This window comes from Bufo gargarizans, chromosome 3 (genome assembly GCF_014858855.1).
Source record: "Bufo gargarizans isolate SCDJY-AF-19 chromosome 3, ASM1485885v1, whole genome shotgun sequence".
NCBI lineage: Eukaryota > Metazoa > Chordata > Amphibia > Anura > Bufonidae > Bufo > Bufo gargarizans.
In genome coordinates this window covers 90,978,705-91,002,320 of record NC_058082.1, presented here as the reverse complement: position 1 = coordinate 91,002,320, position 23,616 = coordinate 90,978,705, and the positions used below count along the sequence as shown (strand labels likewise).

The following is a 23,616-nucleotide window of genomic DNA, read 5'->3' as shown; positions in this document are numbered from 1 at the left end:
ATCAGGGAATGCTAGGAGGTGACCTCTTTACTCCCTAGGTTTGGGGCCTAGTCCGTTGTTGTTTAGTTGTGGTTCCCTTTGGTTGCCTTTCCTTCCCCGTACTTCCCGTGACACTGGGGTGCCCTTGATGTTAGGTGAGCAGCAGGTTTTGTAGGGCAGGAGAACAGTGGACCGGATCCGATGTGGAGGTCAATGACCATGTGCCATCTTTTACTGAATAACTGGTGTCACAGTGAAAACACAAGCAGTAGGCACAGTTTTCAAGTGTTTCACAGAATAGGCTTTTCCCAAAGGCTGTGTATAGGGATGGCTACAATGATGGTTCTCTTTGAGTCTCTTTCCACAGATACATGCAGTCTTCTCAAAGAACCAAAGGCGTGCAATTTCGCTCAATGTTCCTCTGCAATGCTCAGCTCCGGGGTACAGTCCTAGATCAGATGGCTAGTCCATCCTCAAACCATGTGCAGTAAAGTTTACAGCCGTATGCATGCATTGCCTTTACTGTCTTTCCCTTTAATGGTCCTCAAGTTTCTGCAAAAATGTAATGCTTCTTTCCTTCACAGATTAGTTCTCAGCAAAGTTGCTTTTCTGTTTTCTAACTCACTTGGATGGTGTTTCCCTGGAAAAGGATTCTTTTCTTTCTCCTGCTTTAGCATACACGTCCTCTCTCTTGGCTGAATTGCCAGGAACTACCGTATAGCCAGGGAAAAGTGGGGCTAGCCAACCACCTGACAACTATTCCTAAGGACTGTTAGTTAAGTATTTCCTACCCATATTCACGTCAATGGGCCGGAAAATATGCGTACAGCAGGGGCTATATTCGAATTCGCAATATTTCACAAATATTTTGTAGAATATTCGTCATATATTCGCGAATTTGAATTTATTTGAGTGAATGTGAAAAATCGGCAATGTAAAAATCGCGGAATGCGATTTCGCAACGCGAAATACAGGCGTGGGTCACTTTGGCTACATTTTTCAAGCTGCTTGAAAGCAGTAAGCATTGGATTACTTAGGACCATATAGACTTTAGAAAGGGAAGCAATTGCTAATATAGGGTCATACAGAATATAAAAAGGGAGCTAGTGGATAATATGGGGTCATATGTGGGCAGCACGGTGGCTCAGTGGTTAGCACTGGTTTCTTGCAGTGCTGGGCTCCTAGGTTTGAATCCGACCAAGGACAACATCTGCATGGAGTTTGTATGTTCTCTGTGGGTTTCCTCTGGGTTCTTTGGTTTCCTCTCACACTCCAAAGACATACTGATAGGGAACTTAGATTGTGAGCCCCATTGAGGACAGCGTGATGCTAATGTCTGTAAAGCGCTGCTGAATATAGAGGGAAGTAATGGGTCATATAAGGTACTATATCCTATAAAAGTGGGGATTAAGGCTATGATATTTTAATTGCCCATTATGGTAAAGAATACAAAATTTCAAATATAATTTTTCAATATTTAAACATGAAAAGAATTTATTTTCCCCCAAGTTCCACAGATGGAAGTATAACTAAGTATAATTAAGTCAATTATCACAGTCTACTGATTTCTGCAGAAAATGGTCCTAGCAGAATTGGCAGGATCTCATCAGGTCTCACAGTGATTGGTTGTCACACAGATGTCAGGTTTACAAATGGAAAGCCGTAGTCTATAGCATCCTAGCCATCTGCAGCTTTCCCATAACTGACAGGGGCAGCGGGAATGTCTGCAACATGCTGAACCTCAAGATAATTCTTATAGGACAATCTTCCTGATTAGGTGCAATTAGTTGTAGCAGTCCGTGGATTGGATGCAAGTGTAAGTTTCCCAAGGGACCATTCTGTTTGCACAATATGTTTAATCTGTCATCCTCTCCATCCCATACAGACGATCTGTGCCCAGTAACCTTCCCTATCATTGGGGGTACAGTGCAAATTAACATTAAATTTGCAGCAAGCATGCATTAAACCTCTAATTACGGGTGCCCATAGGTGACAGATCCTAACAATCGGGCTGGTAATATAAAATTGGTTGTGTAAACTGGAAAACCTCTTCCAGGGTGGCTGTGCTTCTTTGTAATAGAAAGAACGTTGGTGGACAGGCAAGACAGCTAAAGTGGAGGACTGTGGGGGAGGGGTGTCATTGTGTAAGCTGTGAGGAAGAGTGAATACTGGTGGGCATGATCATATGATCATGGTCATAAATTTGTTTTGGTAGATACTTTGCTCCCTGTGAATTACTGTATAAAAGGTCGAACTTGATGTTCCTGGGCCCCAATGCAAAACCTGTAATGGGGCTCTCTAACCAATCATATTCCATCTATAATACTGGTGGCTTTTTATGGGACGGAGGGACCTTTTGTTCCCCCTCATGACACTCGTGCAACTTCTACCTCTGCAGCCTCTATAACTTCGCCCCTGCTGGTGTTTAGCCAGACCAGGACCCCATCCTATGGTTTTTGCTTTAAAATCTCTTTATAGATTGTGAATTGTATCAGAAAAAGTTGTATCCATGCCAGCACATGACCTCTGCCTGACTTCATTATGACATTTTCTAGGACTCATTTTTGCTTTCCTTCATTTTCAGGAATTCAGGTCATTTTATCAAGGCTTCAGAAATAATAACAAGGTGGAGTCGGACACATGCACCGGCTTCATGGGCTTGAAAGATGACTTTGGCCATAGCTTTGGGCGCCTTTACACAGAGACCGGTGATACACACTTAAGTGCAATTGTACCGTGGACTATTCTGCGGAAGCCAACCATGGATAAAGTCAATTCCAGGAAGGATGATTCAGACAAAGATACCTCGGAAGGAACCTGTAGTTCGAGCTGTGACTCGGAAGAAAGCACAAATTCTGATAACGAGTCTGAGCTGTCAAGTAGACTTGTAGTAGAACCCTGCCGGGTGACCAAGAAGCATAGACAACTCTGTCGTTCTCCTTGCATCGAGCCGTACATACTAAAAAGGAATGAGATTCTAGAAGACCTTAAAAGTCAACACGACCAAACAGAATCTAAGGATATAAAGAAACCACCAGATGAAGTAAAGGAATACCAAACGAAATTGGACTTTGCACTTAAATTGGGTTACTCCGAAGAGCAGGTTCTTCTTGTCCTCAACAAGCTGGGTACAAATGCTTTAATTAATGACATTCTAGGAGAACTTGTCAAGCTTGGCAGCAAGAGTGAAACTGAACAAAATGGTGGAGTGAGTAATGCCGTTCTACGGGAAGCATCTTCCTTCGAGTCTCAACGACCTGAATCTCCTTTTCATCAGGAGGCAATAGATGACAGTGAAAACCTAAGACCAATTGTACTTGACGGGAGCAATGTTGCCATGAGGTGAGTGACTGTGTGACACAAGATGTGCGAAATCGAAAATACTTCAAGTAAATTCCAATGATCTGGACAAAAATATTCCATTACAGATGAGATTCTTTTTCTTGAATTTTTCCAAAAAGTTGGTTTGGATACAAATCAATAGAGAAAGATTTGTTTTTTATAAGTTGGAAAAAAAATGTTAAAACGATTGTTCAGTTTAAAAAAAACAATTACCCTTTTGGGGTGCACTGTTCAGGAGCTTCATTTCTTGGCCAGCTCCAGAGGACCTGTCTTGTCCTGCATAAGTGTACGTTCACATATGTAGCACCGTATCCGACAGGTTGTTCCTTCAGAGAGCAGCCTGCTGGATCTGCCATTGCCAGATTCTACAGTTCACCGCTGTATGCCCATGGGGTCCAATGGTGATCTGGCTACTCTCCAGCATAAATGCCAGGTTTCGGACAAACAAATACCGTTGTATGCAGAGGTTTTTGTCTGGCAGACGGACGTCATTTATGCCGATGCAGGCTACCGGAAGAGCTGTGAACGTACCCTTACACTGACAACCAGTTGGTTGGAATGATCACTGTGTAATGCTTACATTTCCCTTTGGTGGTGCTGTAGGGAAATTGATGGTTTTCTATCAGGTTTACCCATGGAGAACAGCTGGTCACTGGTGGTGATCAGCTCATTATATGAAAGGACATTTCTAAGAAGTAGACATTACAAAAAGCCTAGAACCCCTTTGAGTACAGACCTAAATTACGAATGATACAGGGGACCCACACAGTTTATCTGGATATTGTTATTACATATAAGGTTTCAAAAGCTCTAATTTTTGTTGGTGGGACACTTTAACCACCTCAGCTCCCCTAGCTTAAACACCCTTAATGACCAGACCACTTTTTACATTTCTGCACTACACTACTTTCACCGTTTATTGCTCGGTCATACAACTTACCACCCAAATACATTTTATCTCCTTATCTTATCACTAATAGAGCTTTCATTTGGTGGTATTTCATTGCTGCTCACATTTTTACTTTTTTTGTTATTAATCGAAATGTAACGAAATGTTTGCAAAAAAATGACATTTTTCACTTTCAGTTGTAATTTTTTTTTTTAAAAAGACATCTATATATACATTTTTCTCTAAAATTATTGTTCTACATGTGTTTGATAAAAAAAAATGTTTGGGTAAAAAAAATATGGTTTGGGTAAAAGTTATAGCATTTGCAAACTATGGTACAAAAATGTGAATTTCCGCTTTTTGAAGCAGCTCTGACTTTCTGAGGTTCTACAATGCCCAGACAGTAGAAAAACCCACAAATAACCCCATTTTGGAAAGTAGACACCCTAAGGTATTCGCTGATGGGCATAGTGAGTTCATAGAACTTTTTATTTTTTAGTTAGCGAAAAATGATGAATTTTTTTTTTTTCCTTACAAAGTCTCATATTCCACTAACTTGTGACAAAAAATGTAAAACTTCGATGAACTCACTATGCACATCACGAAATACCTTGGGGTGTCTTCTTTCCAAAATGGGGTCACTTGTGGGGTAGTTATACTGCCCTGGCATTCTAGGGGCCCTAATGTGTGGTAAGTAGTTTGAAATCAAAATCTGTAAAAAATGCCCTGTGAAATCCTAAAGGTGCTCTTTGGAATGTGGGCCCCTTTGCCCACCTAGGCTGCAAAAAAGTGTCACACATGTGGTATCGCCGTACTCAGGAGAAGTTGGGGAATGTGTTTTGGGGTGTAATTTTACATATATATCCATGCTGGGTGAGAGAAATATCTTGGTCAAATACCAACTTTGTATAAAACAATGGGAAAAGTTGTCTTTTACCGAGATATTTATCTCACCCAGCATGGATATATATGTAAAATGACACCCCAAAACACATTCCCCAAATTAGTTTCAAAGTAGACATACCAGCATGTAGGGTAAACGTCCTCTAAAACATATCTTTTGTGTGAAAATCCAGTCCTCTATTCCTGAGAAATCCTTCTTTTTATTGTTATGCAAATAAAGTTTTTGGTGCACTATGGCCGACGCTGCTCCAGTCAGTGCACCTGGCTTCCTTTGCCTCATGGCTACTAGCTTTGAAATCTCTGGGACTGTCAATCAAACAACAGGAGGAGGCAATGGGTCACATTACTGGCAAAGTAATTGTACACCTAAAAGAGCGGCCCCACCCACGGTGCACCAAAACGTTATGGTCATGGTTATGTTTCAGGTCACCAAACTTATATGGAGGCATTCTTACTTTGAAACCAATTTTGGAGGTGACAGACTAATTTTAACTACAGTTGGACTAGTAGGATAGTTGGACCATTAGAGGTAAAGTTGCCGGTGGGATGTTGAGGCGCTGGACGTGTGACCCTCCAGGTCAGAAGGCATATTTATACCGTGTAGTAGTGTCTGGTGGTCTTGTATATAGTACATTTGATCTGACCTTACAGTGTTATATCTTTATATCAGGGGTGGCCAACCTTACAGACACAAAGAGCCAGAAAAAAAAAATTGTATGACTTCCAGGAGCCACAAGCTATCCGTTTACACAAATATGCGTGCACACGACAGTATTACTGCAATTGAGTTATCAAACATTTAAACCACCTCTCCTACCTGTAATGTAGACAGCTTTAGTAAAACTTCTGGCAATCTGTGTTTTTCACAATGTGTTTTAAGATTTCTCAGATGACCGCCCCATGCTCAGATGACCGCCCCATGCTCAGATGACCGCCCCATGCTCAGATGACCGCCCCATGCTCAGATGACCGCCCCATGCTCAGATGACCGCCCCATGCTCAGATGACCGCCCCATGCTCAGATGACCGCCCTATGCTCAGATGACCGCCCTATGCTCAGATGACTGCCCCATGCTGAGATGACTGCCCCATGCTGAGACGACCGCCCCATGCTGAGACGACCGCCCCATGCTGAGATGACCGCCCCATGCTGAGATGACCGCCCCATGCTGAGATGACCGCCCCATGCTGAGATGACCGCCCCATGCTGAGATGACCGCCCCATGCTGAGATGACCGCCCCATGCTGAGATGACCGCCCCATGCTGAGATGACCGCCCCATGCTGAGATGAATGCCCCATGCTGAGATGAATGCCCCATGCTGAGATGACTGCCCCATGCTGAGATGACTGCCCCATGCTGAGATGAATGCCCCATGCTGAGATGACCGCCCCATGCTGAGATGACCGCCCCACCCCCCATTCTGAGATCATGTGGGGGGGGGGGGTGATTTGACAGAGGGGAGATGTGAGCATGGGGTGTCTGATTTTTGGTGTCTTATGTGAGAACTGGGGAGGCTTATTTTGTGGGTCTGATGAGGATTTGGGGGGTCTTATCTGAGCTCATACTACCCCCATATCAGATAAGACCCCCATGATCAGTACTTTAATAAATAAGAAAACACTGTGTAGGAGGCTTATCCTACCTCTGCTGCCGCTGCTCTGAGGACTGTGGCGCCCTCTCCACAGTGACCTGAAGTGCACACCGTCAGGTCAGAGCGCGGGCCTCCGCGTATTAAGGGGGGGGGGGGGGGGTGCACTGCGCCACCAATGACAATTGACCTTTAATACAGATACAGGAGGCGTGTGTCGGCAGAATCACATGACGGTGCTGCGATCCCCGGCAGTTAACCCCTCAGGTGCGGCACCTAAGGGGTTAACTTCCGCGGATCTCAGCTACCTCTCATAGAGGTCAGGAGCCGGCTATATGATTCTGCAGCCAGCACCCGCCTCCTGTATTTGAATAAATGAGTGAGTTAACTTCATTGGTGGCAGTGGCCACAGCCCCTCCCCTCCTCTTCCCCTCTGTGTTCTCATTGGTGGCAGTGGCCACAGCCCCTCCCCTCCTCTTCCCCTCTGTGTTCTCATAGGTGGCAGTGGCAGCGGCAGCAGCACAGGGGGGAGGGGTGGACTGCTTAATTCTCCCCTGTGCTGCTGATATTTCGATACCTGCGAGCGACCTCCCTAGTACAGAAATAGCTGGCCCGCTCCCCTGCAAGCCGCATATGTAGAGGAGAGCCCGTTCCCCCGCAAATAAAGGTGCGAGGAGCCGCAGGTTGGCCACCCCTGCATTATATCATACTACTTTACACACAAGGGTTTTATATGCAAATTTACAGCTCGGAGCAATGAGGGCATCACCGTTGCACCTCATTAAACTGTAAGCCACTCTCCATACTCCTGGCTACTCCACCGGCCACCCAGCTATGGCTACTTTCACACTGGCTTTTTGGCTTTCCGTTTGTGAGAACCGGCTCTCACAATCGGTCCTAAACAGATCAGTTTTGCCCTAATGCATTCTGAATGGAAAAGGTTCCGCTCAGAATGCCTCAGTTTGCCTCTGTTCAGTCTCCATTCCGCTCTGGAGGCGGCCTGCAGCGTTTTGCTGTCCGCTTGACGAAACTGAGCCAAACAGATCTGTCCTGGCACACAAGGTAAGTCAATGGGGAGAGATCCGTTTTCTCTGACACAATCTTGCACAATAGAAAACAGATCTGTCTCCCATTGACTTTTAATGGAGTTCATGACGGATCCGTCTTGGCAATGTTACAGATAATACAAACGGATCCGTTCATGACGGATGCATGCGGTTGTATTATTGTAACGGATCAGTTTTTGCAGATCCATGATGGATCCGCCCAAAAAGCTAGTGTGAAATGCAGGCATTGAGAGACTAAGATTTGAGCTATAATACATAGCCTTTAAGGACTAGCAACCCAGACAGAAGACAGGACATTCTGGAGACTTGAATCCATGCTCACCGCCATATTACAGCTTCATGCAATGTATGGAGCAGTAAGCCACCTATAGAAGTCTGATGGTCCATACTATACCCCCATATGCTTTTGGTTTTGTACCTGCCTGTTGGAATCCGTATGAAAACTAAAACAAAAAATCTGCAGCTTGCCCATCATACTACACATTACTGAGCAAATAACATAATGCAGAGTATATAAGGCACCATATGGCGACATAGAGTGCCTAAGACTCTATAGTGTATAGGAGCAGGAACACTGGGTACCTCCATACAACCCTAATCTTCAGTGATGTTGATCCCTGGGCCAACTAATTGTAATATAGGGTATGTTCACAACCAGATGGTACCTACAGCATTTTCGGTGCATGAAAACCTATCAAGTTCCCAAAACCAGAAGCAAGGACCTAGGGGGAGATATTTTTAATATGACCAGTGCACTAGTCCTTTTTCCCAGTGGAAAGTTAGATCAAAGGGGCGCTTCCTGTACAAAATCATTTGTCGTGTATGTACATAAGTGCAATCATAAGCTGAGCAGAACCATCATTAGATTCATCTAGTCAAGAAACAAGTGCAACACAACACTGCCCCTTGTGGCCACACCAGTGTATGCATTTTCTGAATGCAAGCCTTGATTGAATTAACCAAAAACGAAGCCTCTCTGCGGCGCTGAGGTGTTCCGCTTTGTCTGCAAGTTTATTCTGCCATGTATCCCTTTAATGCTTTGTAGACTGTCCTGTGAAAAGCAAGTGGTGCATTTTTTAAATGTTGAAGACCTTTCGGTGGGGGTTCTTCTCTTAAAGGGGTTACCCTATGACTTTATCATGTAGCCCATGACAATCTCTTTCTAACAAAGCTAGAACCAGCCCTGTACCTCACATGGGTCCAGAGATCTCCACATGCATTTCTCTACTAGATTCATTTCAAGCTGGCAGCTTGGTTTTGGGATGGTAGGGGGATCCTTTCTCAGGGGGCGTGCCCTTTCTGTTGCAGCCGGTGGCAATTAAAGGATAGAGCTGAGCATGTGCTTCCACCTCAGTGAGCAGGACAGAGAACTTATCAAAAAAGCAAACAGCAGGTGGCGCTATACAGATAGATTTCAGTGAATAACTCAGAGGCTATAATAAATTTTTAATGACATGCAATTACAAAAGTATTCAGACATGTCTGAACATCACTAATCATCATCCCATCATTGGTATATGCAAGCCCAGCTGTAGGGTCCATTCACACGTCAGTAATTCTGGCTCCGCATCCATTGCGCAATTTTGCGGCTCGGAGGCAGACCCATTCATTTCAATGGGGCCGCAAAAGATGCGGACCCTCAAAAAAGATAGAGCATGTCTTATTCTCGTCCGCAAGAAGAACAGGCGTTTCTATCACAGGGTCGGCCATGTGCGGTGTGGAGCAAAATGAGGAACGCACACGTCTGGTATCCGTGTTTTGCGGATTCCCAATTTGTGGAACCCGAAACACTTATGAACCTCTGAATGGACCCTTATGTTGGGTACCCTATATGGTTCCTTTTTTTTTACATCTGTCCATATGATGCACTCGGTGTCCAAATAATGCTACCATATAGTGCCAGCAGTGTGGTGCCCACCCAACAGAGTTATATTTCGGCCACAAAACATGGACGCCTACATGAGGGAAGCAACGCTACTCACTGGAAAAAATAATATCCTGTACAGTGCACAAATCGCAATGAAACACAACGCTTAACATAATACCGCCATCCAGTGCTGAAATAATACTAGCATACAGAGGAGAACTAACAGCTCCATGCTTAATCCAACATGGCGGTCCCAAGCCTCAGTGGAAGGCCATCTGTAGCGCCCCCTTCTGCGGGAGCCACTGACGCTCCCTGTTCGACTGCCTAGGCGGCCCTAGCTATGTGTGCACGTGCCGCAGAATACCGGTGGCGATCACTGGGTTCTGCGGGCGATGGGGCTTGGAACTAATTTGGTTCTTCCGCTACAGCATCACGAAACGTTCCAAAATGGCTAATTACACAACTCCTGGCAGAATACTGTTCTCCGTGGAAAGCGCCTATTGTCTGGCATTTAGAAATTCTAGCAATCGGGAAAATGTAGTTAAATTCCGCACGTCGTTCAATTAATTATCTTTCCATTGCGGCAATTCCCGGCGCGGCTCTGAATAGAAACGCATGTGATAAGTAGTCACAGGTATAATTGCTAATGTTCTCCGAGATCCCGCTCTAGACAAAAAAATCATTACATCCAAATTGCTCTTGTAATTTCCTTTTCATCTGTAGGATTCCAAGAGGGGATGTCTGACAAAGGTTCTGCCGAAAGAGAACGGGGGAGAATTTTATAGAAGCTACTGTAGAAGTGACTCCTATGTGTTTCTGACACTGACTGATGGCGCGGTGATTGGTATTCTAAGAGCCGTGGAGCCAAACTGTGCACTGTAAGGGGTTGCATGAGATTTTACTTCCAAAAACTGCGCCACCCTTGTTGATGGACGTATCTGGTATTGCAGCTCAGCCGTGTACAAACCTTTTAAAGATGTCAGCAGATTTGTACCTATGAAACTAGTGGATCTGATTGGCAGCTGAAGGCATCTGTGTTGGTCCCATGTTCATATGTGCCCGCATTGCTGAGAAGAATAATGTCTAATATATGCAAATGAGCCTCTAGGAGCAACGGGGGCGTTGCCATTACACCTTGAGGCTCTGCTCTCTGTGCAATTTGATTGACACAAACATCATCACACCTGGCCCTGTCAATCAAAGTGCATAGGGGGCGGCACCAACAATTCCAGAGAATCTATTCTTATGACTCTATGACGTGTCATTCCTTTATTATTCCTGCTAGAAATGATGAATGATGCAGTGAAGGTCCAGATGGGTAATACCAGTTGGGGGTTTGCAACACACCCAACTGGTAACACCCATCTGGACCTTCAAAGCAAACTGCTAGCGGTTCGTTCATAACTTCTAGCAGGAATTATAGAGGAATGGCACAACATAGTCATAAGAATAGAGGTTCAATGTTGGTCATTACATGGGGACTGCAAGTGGTTATTAAAACAGACATATCAGGAGAGGGGGCTAGTCCTCTTCAAGGGTCCATTCCGACGTCCGTAGTGTTTTGCGGACCACAAAACACTGACGCCGCACATCGCTGGCACTTAATAGAGGATACCTATTCTTGTCTGCAGCTACGGACAAGAATAGGACATGCTCTATTTTTTTGCGGAGCCGCGGACCGGAAGTTCGTGGACGCGGACCAGAAATGAATGGGTCCGCACCTGTTCCGCATAATTGCGGAACGGATCCGGACCCATTCTACGGGCGTCTGAATGGACCCTTACCTAAGGACGGCTATAGATGGAAATATTTAACCTCAGTAAGTCATATCGTAGATTACAAGGCTCATCTACAAACCACGAACATGCAAAAATAGTTTCCCACAATTAGATTTTTCCTTCGTTCCTACCCAAAGCCCTATTTAAATTTCACATTTGCATTGACCTGCATGGAAATTCTCCGCCAAATGCTTTTCACTGCTGCAAGGAAAATAAGTCGTGAATTCCGAATTTTTTCTGATTACTGGAATAGATTTCCCCTGGTCAGAACGCTCTTTGACATTTATACGTTTTTACTGCTCAGCAGTGCAAAGTAGATTTGGCCTCAAGATCTCCCGGAGAGTCTTAGGCCTCATGCACACGACCGTTGTTTGGGTCTGCATCCGAGACACTTTTCTTTGCAGCTCTGACCCATTCACTTCAATGGGGCCGCAAAAGATGTGGACAGCACACAGTGTGTTGTCTGCATCCATACCTCTGTTCCGTGGCCCCACAAAAAATATAGAACATGTCTTATTCTTGTCCTTTTTGCGGACAAGAATAGGCATTTCTATAAATGGGCCGCCCATTCTTGCGGAACGCACACCGGCGGCATCTGTGTTTTGCGGATCCGCAACCTGTAAAGGGAAGGTGACCTAGCTGCTTCCCGGCGTTGGCTCCCGGCTCCATCTCCTCCAGGCCTTCAATGCTTCGCTGGGCTCCCTCGATGTAAACATCCAGTTTGACATTGCCGCAGCCAGTAACTGACCACAGCAGTGACCAGCTCCCCTTACATCATTACGAATGGTAACGTGGCGCAAGGGGATCGGTCTCCGCCGTGACCAGTGATTGGCTGCAGAGATGCCATCGAAGGCTTGGAGGAGAAGGAACAGGGAAAGTTCCCTTACTGGTCCAGCCAAGTAGGCATCCAAAACCCAATGGAGATATATATACATACATATATATATATATATATATATATATATTTAAATGGGATCTCCACTGATCTGGGTTAAATCTTGGAACTAAGTCTTTGAAAAGTGGAATAGCCCCTCATCTCCTATTACCTTCCGACTAGAGGGACAGACTAAACTCAGCCCTCGGCACTTTGAGTCCACAGAAGTAAAAAAACATGGCTGCTTTTCTTCTAAAAACAGCGCCTCCCCTGCCCACAGGTTCTGAGAGGCATCGCAGCTCAGTCTTATGTTCCGTTAATGGGGCAAGGCTGCAGTACCAGACAGAACCCATGGACTGATGTGGCGCTATCTCTGGAAGAATGCAGCCATGATTTTCTAAACCTGTAGAACCTCATGAATTGCCTTGTAAACCATACAGCGTCCATGTAATGGGATATCCATTACATCCCAGGGGTAACTGATTTACGGCACCTTCTGCCTCAGATGGGGTATCCTCTTCTGGACCTCGGTGGCCTTAGTTCTCAACATCTTATCAGAATTTGTCCTCTGGTGGGGCGGTCTCCCCATACCGGATACGCAGAATTCACTAATCCCAACTTCTGTCTGTTTCAGTCATGGAAATAAAGAGGTATTTTCTTGCCGTGGGATCAAGCTTGCTGTCACCTGGTTCCAGGATAGAGGGCATAAGGATATTACAGTATTTGTGCCTGCCTGGCGGAAGGAACAGTCACGGCCTGACGCTCTTATTACTGGTAAGTGATGATATCCAACCCATCCTAAATCTGAAATTGTACCACTGTGTTCCAGGGTGAAGCCAAACTTATTGATGCCTACAAATTCTCTGCATTTATTGCCCTATTTTAAAAAATAATATAATAAAAAAAAAAAATAGAACTGTCCAGGTCTCCTGACATATCTGCTGTGGGTCCTTCCTCTTTTATCCCTTCTGAAAAAATATGAATAAATTGCCACTGGGTGTTCCCGTTGCTCTTGATGATGGGCCATTCTCCTACACACAGACAGTGTCTAATTAGTGCTGACAGTGTGAGATGTTTTTTATAAGTTGCGGGTGCAATGACAGGGAGCTGCTATAGCGCCTCCCCCATCATTGTACCCCTCACATGCCGCATTCATACATGATCGCGGCATCTGAGTGTCAAAACAGTGTAAAATTAACAATAATATTTTTTATTTATTTAAACTTATCGCCTCCATTTGCTCACAACGAGCCGGCCACCATCATCTTGCTTGATAATCTGGAGCGAAATCTCGCGCGGTGCGAGATTACATCATCACGCCGGCCGGTGTGGTGACGTCATACATCACCGCGCACGGGATTTCGGCCGAGATCTTCAATCAAGATGAAGGCTGGCGGCCCGTCGCGAGCAAATGGAGGAGGTAAGTTTGAATTTTTTTGTTTTTTACATTTTCAGGTTAAATCGATTTGCTGACACGAAGCACGAGGAAATTCGGCTTCGACGGGAATCGAATTTATCCTGAAATTCGGATAGAATTGCACTTCATGGGATTCGATTTGCTCATCTCTACTGTATATGTTCCTTTGACGATGGCAACAACACCACCCAGCTGTCACTTTATTTATCCATTTGCAGGAGTAATAACAGCGGAAAGACAAAACTATGAAAAGGTGCTTTTTAAGCCAGGATCCATCTCCCATCAGTCTTAATATTAGGCCTCATGCACACGACCGTATATGTTTTACAATCTGCAAAATACGGATGCGGTCCGTATGCCTTCCACATTTTTTTTTTGCAGACAGCAGGTCAGTGCTTTGCATTTTGCAGACATATTCTATCGTTTTGCAGAACGGACGTGCAGATCCTCTGTGTGCTTTCCGCATCCGTACGTCTGTTCTTCAAAAAGATAGAACGTGTCCTATACTTGGCCGCAAAATGCAGACTATGGACCCGTTGAAGTAAAAAAATGCGGAAGCGACACGCATGGTATCCGAATTTTGCAGATCCACAATTTGCTGACTGCAAAATACATTTTTTGGTCGTGTGCATGAGGCCTTATATCTGAAAAGTGGACCATCTTTAGATAATTTATTTTTCTGATTTTGACCCAAGCAGAATACTAATCATTGCATTGTAATCCCTTGTTTCTTTCCAGATCAAGAAATCCTACGGAAGTTGGAGAAGGACAAGTTCCTGGTATTTACACCGTCACGGCGGGTGCAGGGCAGAAGAGTTGTCTGCTACGATGATCGCTTTATAGTCAAGCTGGCTTTTGAGTCAGATGGCATTATCGTGTCAAATGATAACTATAGGGATCTGGCAAACGAGAAGCCTGAGTGGAAGAAGTTCATTGATGAGAGACTGCTCATGTATTCATTTGTCAATGACAAGTAAGTTCATCATCTATTCATAAATATGTATACGACTGGCACTCACTATGTGGGTCACATCAGCATCATTTAATGAATCGGCACAGTAAAATCAAACAGCAAAAATTCAATACTGATCACGCTTTAAAAAGTACAATAATAATAATCACACTTTTAAAAACCACAGTTCCGGATTACACAATATCTGTGAGAATCATAAATTCAAAGTGATCACATTCAGAACACACCCTAAAATGTAAAAATATCAAATATACAATCCACTAGCAGCAGGTCTCTGCGTATGGGATAAGGTCTTGCAAAATGGGGCCTTATGGGTAAATTCCTTCCAGCGTAATATTATTGCGTTGCCCAGGCCCTCGCTTTCCTAATCCTGTATGGCAGGAAGTTGTTCTTTGACAAGAAAGTTCAATATTGTCACTAGGACACTGTTCATTTAGGTTTTACATGAAACGTGTATCCAGACAGTTTAGCTCCAAAAAGTCTCTCTCTCTAAAGTGCAATGTCCACGTTTAATGAATTGTAGTCCGGTCCGATAGGGAGCAGAAAGCCTTATTAAGAATTTGTAATGTTCCCAATGTTGTTATGGGCAGTATCACATGGTGGTCGATGCTGTAAGAATGTGTAGCTTACCGGTATGTAGTGGTACTCGGCAGTCCCGTTTCTCAGCTCTTTACTCACCACCGTACGGCTGTAGCTGTTCCCTCGGCGTCCTCGCTCTCTGGTGCGTCTCACGTGACTCTTCCAGAGATATCGCGAGGTTTGATGTCTAGATCCGGTTCGTGGGTGAGATTGTACTCGCAGAGTAAAGAGATATGGAGCGCTCCAATCTTAAGATTTGCTTAGATGATCCAAGTCATATCCAGGTTCTTTGTCAATGCAGGGATATAACACCAAACGCGTTTCGGGGACCTCACTCCCCTTCCTCAGTGGCTATATCCCTGCTAAAAGGTCACGTCCTTTTATACCGCCATGAGTCCTCTTCAAAATCTGTACTGGAACATACATTTTACTTGTTGCGGTATTGATGCGTCTTCCATGCGTTTTTTGGGCAACACATGCGTTTTTTCTATATTCTCCTCGTATTGTTGCGATTAATAGAGGTAATAAAGGAAAAGTTGCTGTGGAAGCTCTGAGAAGCTAGGAAACCCTTGACGACTGGGTGTGCAGGCTTGACCGGTGTCCAGAGCTGGCAAAATTTGCCATGGAACTCTTGGCTTGCCCCTCGTCGAGTGTCCTGTCCGAAAGGACATTCAGTGCAGCAGGGGGGATCGTGACCGATAAGCGCACTCGCCTAGCTCACGACAGTGTGTGGACTACCTCACATTTTAAAAAATGAATGAGGCATGGATCTCGGAGGAATTTAATACCTGTGATGACCACATGTATTTGAATTTCCTCATGCCAGCCCATAAATATCCGCCATCACCCAGAACAAAGAATGGTCCTTGTCTTATGTATATACAGCGGCATAAAAGGCCTTTTCTGTCAGGTGAAGGCCTAATTTTTGGGGCCTCTACTGGCTGACAGTTACATTTTATTCATGTACCTCCAGCGCACAGAATACTAAGTTCTTTGCTGTCAGGTGAATGCCTATTGGCAAATTTTTGGGGCCTGTACTGGCCGACAGTTACATATTTATCCTGTGACCGCCTAATATGCCTTCAGCCACAGAATCCAAAGTTCTTTGCTGTCAGGTGAATGCCTATTGCCTAGTTTTTGGGGCCTGTACTGGCTGACAGTTACATATTTATCCTGTGACCGCTTAATGTACCTCCAGCCACAGAATCCAAAGTTCTTTGCTGTCAGGTGAATGCCCATTGGCTAATTTTCGGGGCCTGTACTGGCCGACAGTTACATATTTATCCTGTGACCACCTAATGTACCTCCAGCCACAGAATGCAAAGTTCTTTGCTGTCAGGTGAATGCCTATTGCCTAATTTTTGGGGCCTGTACTGGCTGACAGTTAAATTTTTTATCTCTATCCACATAATCACACCGCTGTCTCACTCCTCTGCCTCTCATTATGGTGGCGTATGAACCACATTCGCCATAAGGACTTTCTAATGTCACAGGGTCATGTGACTGTGCCCCCTTATACCCTGCATTGTGCCCTCTTACCACACCCTGTGCAGTGCCCCTAGTCATTCCCTGTACTGTGTCCTCTTATATCCTTTTATCCGGTCACGGTATGGCGGTGTTATCCGGTTACTGTACAGAGGTTTTATTCGGTCAATGTATTGCGGTAGTTTCCAATAACTGGATGGCCATAACTGTATCCCTTTCCCTGCCCACGCCATCCTTTTTTAGACCTGGCATGAGCGGAAAAAATATGCAGATTGCGGTGCTAAGGACCTTTGCGCCACAGAGCCTAACAGAGCCTAACATAGACATATTTCTATATAATAAATGACCGCCTAATTGTATTATTATTCGTGGGTAGGGATAATATCTTTATATTATATAGATTCTAGTGTATTATACTGTGTCCTGTATTTCCCAGTAGAAAATGATCCTTGAGAAACATAGTCCTCATCCCTGACCACCAGGACCAGGTAGCGCTCTATCAGTACATGGCGGCCTCCCCTCTCCGCCATGCTGCTCCGCTGTGTACTGGTGCTTATTATGACACTAGGGCTGGGTTCACATCCTATTTTTGCCATCTCTTTAATGCATACCAAAAATGTATGCGTTAACAGATGAGTACATCACCGCTTCCACAGGGCCGCCGGCGGCTATTTTTAATTGAGGCCCCGGCTTCTGTGCTCTATCAGGACCCCCCGTGGCTTATTTTTCCCTGGCCAATGTAATTTGGGGGGAGGGGCTTGTGTTTGCCCCACCCACCACGCCAGCAGCAGAGCAGAGGGTGAGTGGGCTCCGCCCACTTTTGGATTCAAAGCACCTGGCGGGACGCTGATGGACTGGCTTGCTGCTTGGAGGGACACAGGCTGGGTAAGTGCTGTTTGTCCCTTCTTACAGGTCCTAACCTTCCCCTCTTCCTCGGTGCCAGGATCATCACTATGTCTGAGCCGAGACCCCAGGTCCCGAAGCAGGCGGTCCCTTTGGTTCGTCATTTTACTTGTGCATTGTGTCACGCAAAATTTCCATCCCCTCAGTCAGACTCCCTCTGCTTTGCGTGTGCTGTGCCGCCATCAAGTGGCTCGGCCCCAGCCCCTTTGCTCCCCGCTGACCAACCTACGGAAGAACCGGAATGGACGCGTTCCCTGTCTAGGGTGGTACAGGATGTCTCCAATACCAACAAAGCTATTGTGGATATATTGGGGCATTTGTCGGCAAGGCAGTCCTCTGACCAGTCCGACTCTGGGGATCATGGGGCGCGTGCCCATTGCGGCCGTCCCACAAAACAAGCCAGAACATCCTCCCCCAAAAGGGTGTCTGTGTCTCCCGTTTCCTCGGCCTCTCCTCCTCCTACTAGAGAGTCTCACTCCGATGTGTCCTCAGTTGAAGAGGCATGTTCTGAGGAGAGAGGGTCAGATGAGGATGTTGTCTCGCCAGAGGGTCAGTCGTCCAACTGTCCTCCATGGTGGACAATCTAATTACGGCGGTTTTTGAGACGTTGTAGGTTGAGGATCCCGCACCGTCAACTGCCGGCTCAGGTTTTTTTCTTTAGAAGGTCCCGTAGCTCGCACAATTGTTTCCCCAACCACCAGGAGTTTGATTTCTCTCTCCAAGGAGTGGAATTTTCCTGATAGACGTTTTATATTGCCAAAACGCTTGAACGTCCTTTATCCTTTTCCGGAGGATTTGACTTGCAAATGGCGGATGGGGCTTCTTTTTCTGATATCAAAGATAAAAAGCTGGAAGCGTTTGCAAAATTTGCCTTTGAAGCAGTGGGCACAGCGCTGCAGCCAGTATTTGCCTCTACGTGGGTGAGCAAGGCTATGGGGGAGTGGGCAAGTAATTTATGTCAGGGTCTTGACTTGGGAGTCCCCTCTGGGGAACTTGCAGATGTGGCCCTGCAGCTCTCGCATGCCAGTGCATATATTTGTGAAGCAACTTTGAACGCGGCCAGGTTTATGGCTCGCTCGTCAGCCCTGTTGGTGGCTATTTGCCGTACCCTATGGCTCTCCTACTGGGCGGCAGATAATGCTTCAAAGTGGACCCTGACGGCCCTCCCCTTTACCGGCAACAGACTTTTTGGTAAGCGCCAGGATGAGATCATTTTGAATGCTACAGGCGGTCTAATAGGTAAAAAAAGCGCAAGCCTTTTTTCGCCCCTTTCTGAGTTTTTCCAGCCCCAAGAGGGCATCTAGCAAGTCAGCCACGGATCAGAAGCGCAAACCTTCGTTCAAACCACGCCCTTCCTGGCGTTCCTGTCAACTGGGCTCCAAGTCCTTTAACCCTAAGAACTCCACTGCATGACGGGCAGCTCCCGGCGCCCTCCGTTCGGTTGGGCGGCCGGCTTCATGTGTTTCGCATGTTTGGCTGTCTCACGTCTCAGATGCGTGGGTGAGGGAGGTCATTACAGAGGGCTACAAGTTGGATTTCAAATCTTCTCCTCCGTCCCATTTTTTTTCGTTCGTCTCCTCCGGCCTCTCCCGCAGCCGCAGATTCTTTTTTTCTGGAAATTTGCACGCTGCTGCAGCAAGGTGTGATTGTTCCGATTTCCTGCGCAAGACCGTTTTCAGGGGTTTTACTCCAATCTCTTTGTGGGCTTTTTGCGGGTTCTGGGGCACATGGTCTCTGCCTTCGAAGCAGTTCCCTATGCTCAATTCCATACCAGAACGCTTCAGTGAGCCATTCTGTCCAGCTGTGATCGCTCCCCAGCCTCTTTGGATTGGCCAATGCGTCTCCTTGCCCAGTGCGCCAGGCCCTCAGATGGTGGATGGTCTCTCTGATGTTGACGTCGGGTCGCTCGTTCCTCCATCTCTGTTGGAAGGTGTTAACAACGTACGCAAGAATAAAGGGTTGGGGGGGGGAGTGTTGGAAAATCTCTGTTCAAGGGGTATGGTCACACGAGGAGCACTCCCTTTCAATCAATGTTCTGGAGTTGATGCCGATTCGGCTCTCTCTGCAACATTTGGCCGACCATCTCAGGGATAGTCCGCCGCGGGTTCAGTCCGACAACTCCATGGCAGTGGCGTACATCAATCACCAGGGTGGCACCCGGAGCCCTGCAGTCATGGCGGAGACAGTGCTGATTCTCAGATGGGCGAAGAAACATGTTCCGGCACCGTCGGCAGTTCATATACCCGGCGTCGACAACTGGATCGCAGACTTCCTCAGCCGAGACCTGCAGGTCTTTCGGGTCATATGCGAGAGGTGGGGTCGGCCGGATGTGGATCTCATGGACTCACTGTTTAACAACAAGGTCGAGGACCTCGTCGCATGGTCCAGGGACCCCATGGGCCTGGCATGCGACGCGCTGGTGATGCCGTGGAGTCAGTTCACATTTCCTTACGTGTTCCTGCTTCTTCCTCTCATTCCGCGTCTTCTCCGCAAGATCAGGTCCGAGGGACTGCGCGTCATTCTCGTGGCCCCAGATTGGCCGCGCAGGGTGTGGCACGCGTCCCTAGTCGCCCTTCTCGCCGACGAACCTTGGCGTCTTCCTCTCCGGGAGGACCTGCTGTCGCAGGGGCCGATCTTCCACCCGAATTTAGGATCACTATATTTAACGGCATGGCTGTTGAAGCCGCCGTACTGAAGGCTCCGGGTTTTTCGGATGCGGTGGTCCAGACTATGATTTGGGCCAGGAAGCCGTCATCTTCCAGAATCTACCACCGGACCTGGAAGTCCTACTTTAGTTGGTGCGAGCGGCGACAGCTGTCTCCCGTTCGTTTTCTTTGCCACGACTCTTGGTTTTCCTGCAGTCGGAAATGGACTGGCTCTCGGCTCCCTCAAAGAGCAAGTGTCGGCTCTCTCCATTCTTTTTCAGCAAAATTTAGCTTCGCTTACGGCGATTCTGACTTTTCTACAGGTAGTGACGCATGCTGCGCCCCCTTTCTATCCTCCATTGGATCCTTGGGATCTTAATCTAGTGCTCAACGCTCTCCAATCTTCTCTGTTTGAGCCTTTGCAGCAGGTGTCGCTGAGCTTCCTGTCTTATACGGTGACTTTTTTGGTTGCAATTACTTCTATCCATAGAATGTCGGAACTCGTGGCTCTGTCATGTCAGTCGCCCTTCCTGATCTTCCATCAGGATAAGGTGGTCCTTCGCCCTGTGCAGTCCTACCTGCCGAAGGTGGTGTCGGAATTCCATCTAAATAAGGAGATTACTCTCCCTTCATTTTGTCTGGACCCATCTCATCCTCAGGAGCAGTTGCTCCATACCCTGGATTTGGTATGAGCCGTTTGAGTCTATCTGTCCCAGACGGCATCTTTCCGATGAACAGATTCCCTGTTCGTGATTCCAGAGGTACTGAGACGAGGGCTGGCAACGTCAAAGACTTCCATTTCCCGAAGGATTTGTTTGGCTATTGTGGAAGCGTACCACATTAGGGACCGGGCCCCCGCCCTTTCGGGTGACTGCTCATTCGGCTTGGGCAGTGGGGGCCTCTTGGGCAGTGCATCACTGGGCTTCGGCCCTCCAGGTGTGCAAGGCGGATACTTGGTCGTCTTTGCATACTTTTTCCAAGTTTTATAGAGTGCACACCTTTGCGTCTGCTGACGCGGCTCTGGGGCGTAGAGTTTTGCATCCAGCGCATGCGCAGATAAAGCCGGGTCAGCACCACTCGGTTCACTGCACATGCGCAGTCACAGGTTCCATTATTGACATGTTCTATGTATAATAAGAATAGAGTTTACAATGCAATTAAAAGTGGACGTCTGCATGTTCTGTAGAGGTAGAAAATGCCTCTCAGGATCACCACCTCTAGTACGGACAAGCCCAGGCTGAAGCTCACACAGGAAGGTAGACTGAAAAAACATGACCTCGATCCTATATACTGTATATAGTTCTGATACTTATTAACTGTGACACATTCTCCTATGGTGTGACACACCGAGGAGGAAATGAACTCTGACCAGAAGCGTCCTCTAATAAGCGATCATGGGAAGCCTAAAATGACTTTTAGTAGAGGTTCTGGACCTTCGTTATTCATACTGTGCGTTAATAAACCCTGTATGTCACATCCTCCATTGCCTCAGTGTGATTCAGAGCAATGTTGACACATCGTAAGTATGGTAATAAAATAAATCTCATTGACGGGGGAAAAATAGAACATAGAAGACATCAGATTACTTTCAAAACTTCTTCTCTAAATAGCAATAACGTAAAAATCTTCCTTGCTCCTACACAGATGAATGCTTGTCAAGCTCTTCTGAGTCAGAGGTTGATGCAGCCTCCCATTATTTTTTGATCATCTTTGAGAGGTTTCCACACCTTGACTGGAGTCCACCTGTGTAAATTCAGTTGATTTTAACTTGATTTGGAAAGTCAGTCCCTGTCTATATAAGGTCTCACAATGGACAATGCGTATCTGAGCAAAAACTAAGCCTTGAGAAGGAAATAACTGCCTGTAGAGCTCATAGACTGGATTGTGTTGAGGCACACGTCTGAAAAAGGGTACAAAAAAATTCTGCTGCACTGAAAGTTTCCAAGAGCACAATGGCCATCATAGCTCTTAAATGGAAGAAGTCTGAAAGAACCAGAACTCTTCCTAGAGCTGTCCATAACACCAAACTTTGAATGGTTACTTTTATTATACATAGGAAGTGCCATATATTAAACAAATATTGAGATAATTGAGACACAAAATGGCTGGTTTAAACGTAGGTATGAAGTAATGTTTTTGTTGTTTTTTTTGTAGATTTATGCCACCTGATGATCCCCTAGGCCGCCATGGACCAAGCTTGGATAATTTTTTAAGAAAGAAGCCTGTAGTGCCTGAGTACAAGAAGCAGCCTTGTCCTTATGGTAAGTTACTGGTTATGTACAGCAATGACTCTGAAAGTATAATAGATCATTATGGTAAGGTACTAAGAAAATGGGGTTCTAAAGTTCCAGCACAAGCCAAATCTCTTCAAACCTAACTTTGGAGATGATCACTTGCCAGTATGGTTGATGGGGTCTATTATTTTTTTTTTTTTAAGAGGTTGGGCTTGATGAACCCCTGTCAGGGTGTCAGAGGCAGGGATATACACAGGTCTCATAGGGTGCCATAGCAAAGCTTAGTAGAGCACCATGTATCCCAGTGTGCATCACACACTCCCTGTCAGTGCAAAACACAAAGTGCAAGCCGCCAGATCTTTTTTTTATTTATTTTTTTAAAGGGATTCTGTCATCAGATTTAACCCCTCTAACCTAAACATATGCTCATGTCCAGACTAATAAGAAGAATCCTAAGCTGACCTTATTAAACCTCACTGTGGCGCTATTTGCCCAAAAAACAGGTTTTTATAACCTGCCAATCACTTACTTAAGGTGCCCAAGGGGAGGTCCGTTAATACAGGGTGCCCAGCCGCACCCCTCGCCGTCCGGTGCCCAGAGCCGCCCTCTACAGCTCAGCGCCGCCTCCGCAATCCTCCCCGTCCCTCTGCCAGATCCCGCGCCTGCGCACTAGGCTCAGCCTGATGCGCCCGTGCGGACTCCTGGCAGCGGCTTCGTTGAGTGAAGTGCGCATGCGCCGGCCTGATGCGCACTTCGCTCAACCCTGATATGACCTGCAGATTGGCTGAGTCTAGTGCGGAGGCACGGGATCTGGCAGAGGAACGGGGAGGATTGCGGAGGCGGCACTGAAGACAGGGAAGGCGGCGCTGAGCACCGGACAGCGAGGGTGTGGCCAGGGACCCTGTATTAATGGATCTCCCCTTGGGCACCTTAAGTAAGTGATTGACAGGTTATAAAACCTGTTTTTTGGGCAAATAGAGCCACAGTGAGATTTAATAAGGTCAGCTTAGGATTCTGCGTATTAGTCTGGACATGAGCATATGTTTAGGTTAGAGGGGTAAAATCTGATGACAGAATCCCTTTAAGTGAA

The 23,616-nt window shown here is 46.2% G+C and overlaps 1 protein-coding gene across 1 annotated transcript in view; it reads left to right on the top strand.

Annotated features, from left to right (window-relative positions):
• The window catches only part of ZC3H12C (zinc finger CCCH-type containing 12C), a 57,652-nt gene that overhangs the window by 31,866 nt on the left and 2,170 nt on the right, over window positions 1-23,616 (top strand). Inside the window, exons 2-5 of the mRNA XM_044285472.1 lie at window positions 2,564-3,321; window positions 12,925-13,064; window positions 14,446-14,680; window positions 22,447-22,553. Of these exons, the coding sequence (XP_044141407.1) occupies window positions 2,564-3,321; window positions 12,925-13,064; window positions 14,446-14,680; window positions 22,447-22,553 (1,240 nt within the window). The remainder of the gene's footprint in view (window positions 1-2,563; window positions 3,322-12,924; window positions 13,065-14,445; window positions 14,681-22,446; window positions 22,554-23,616) is intronic.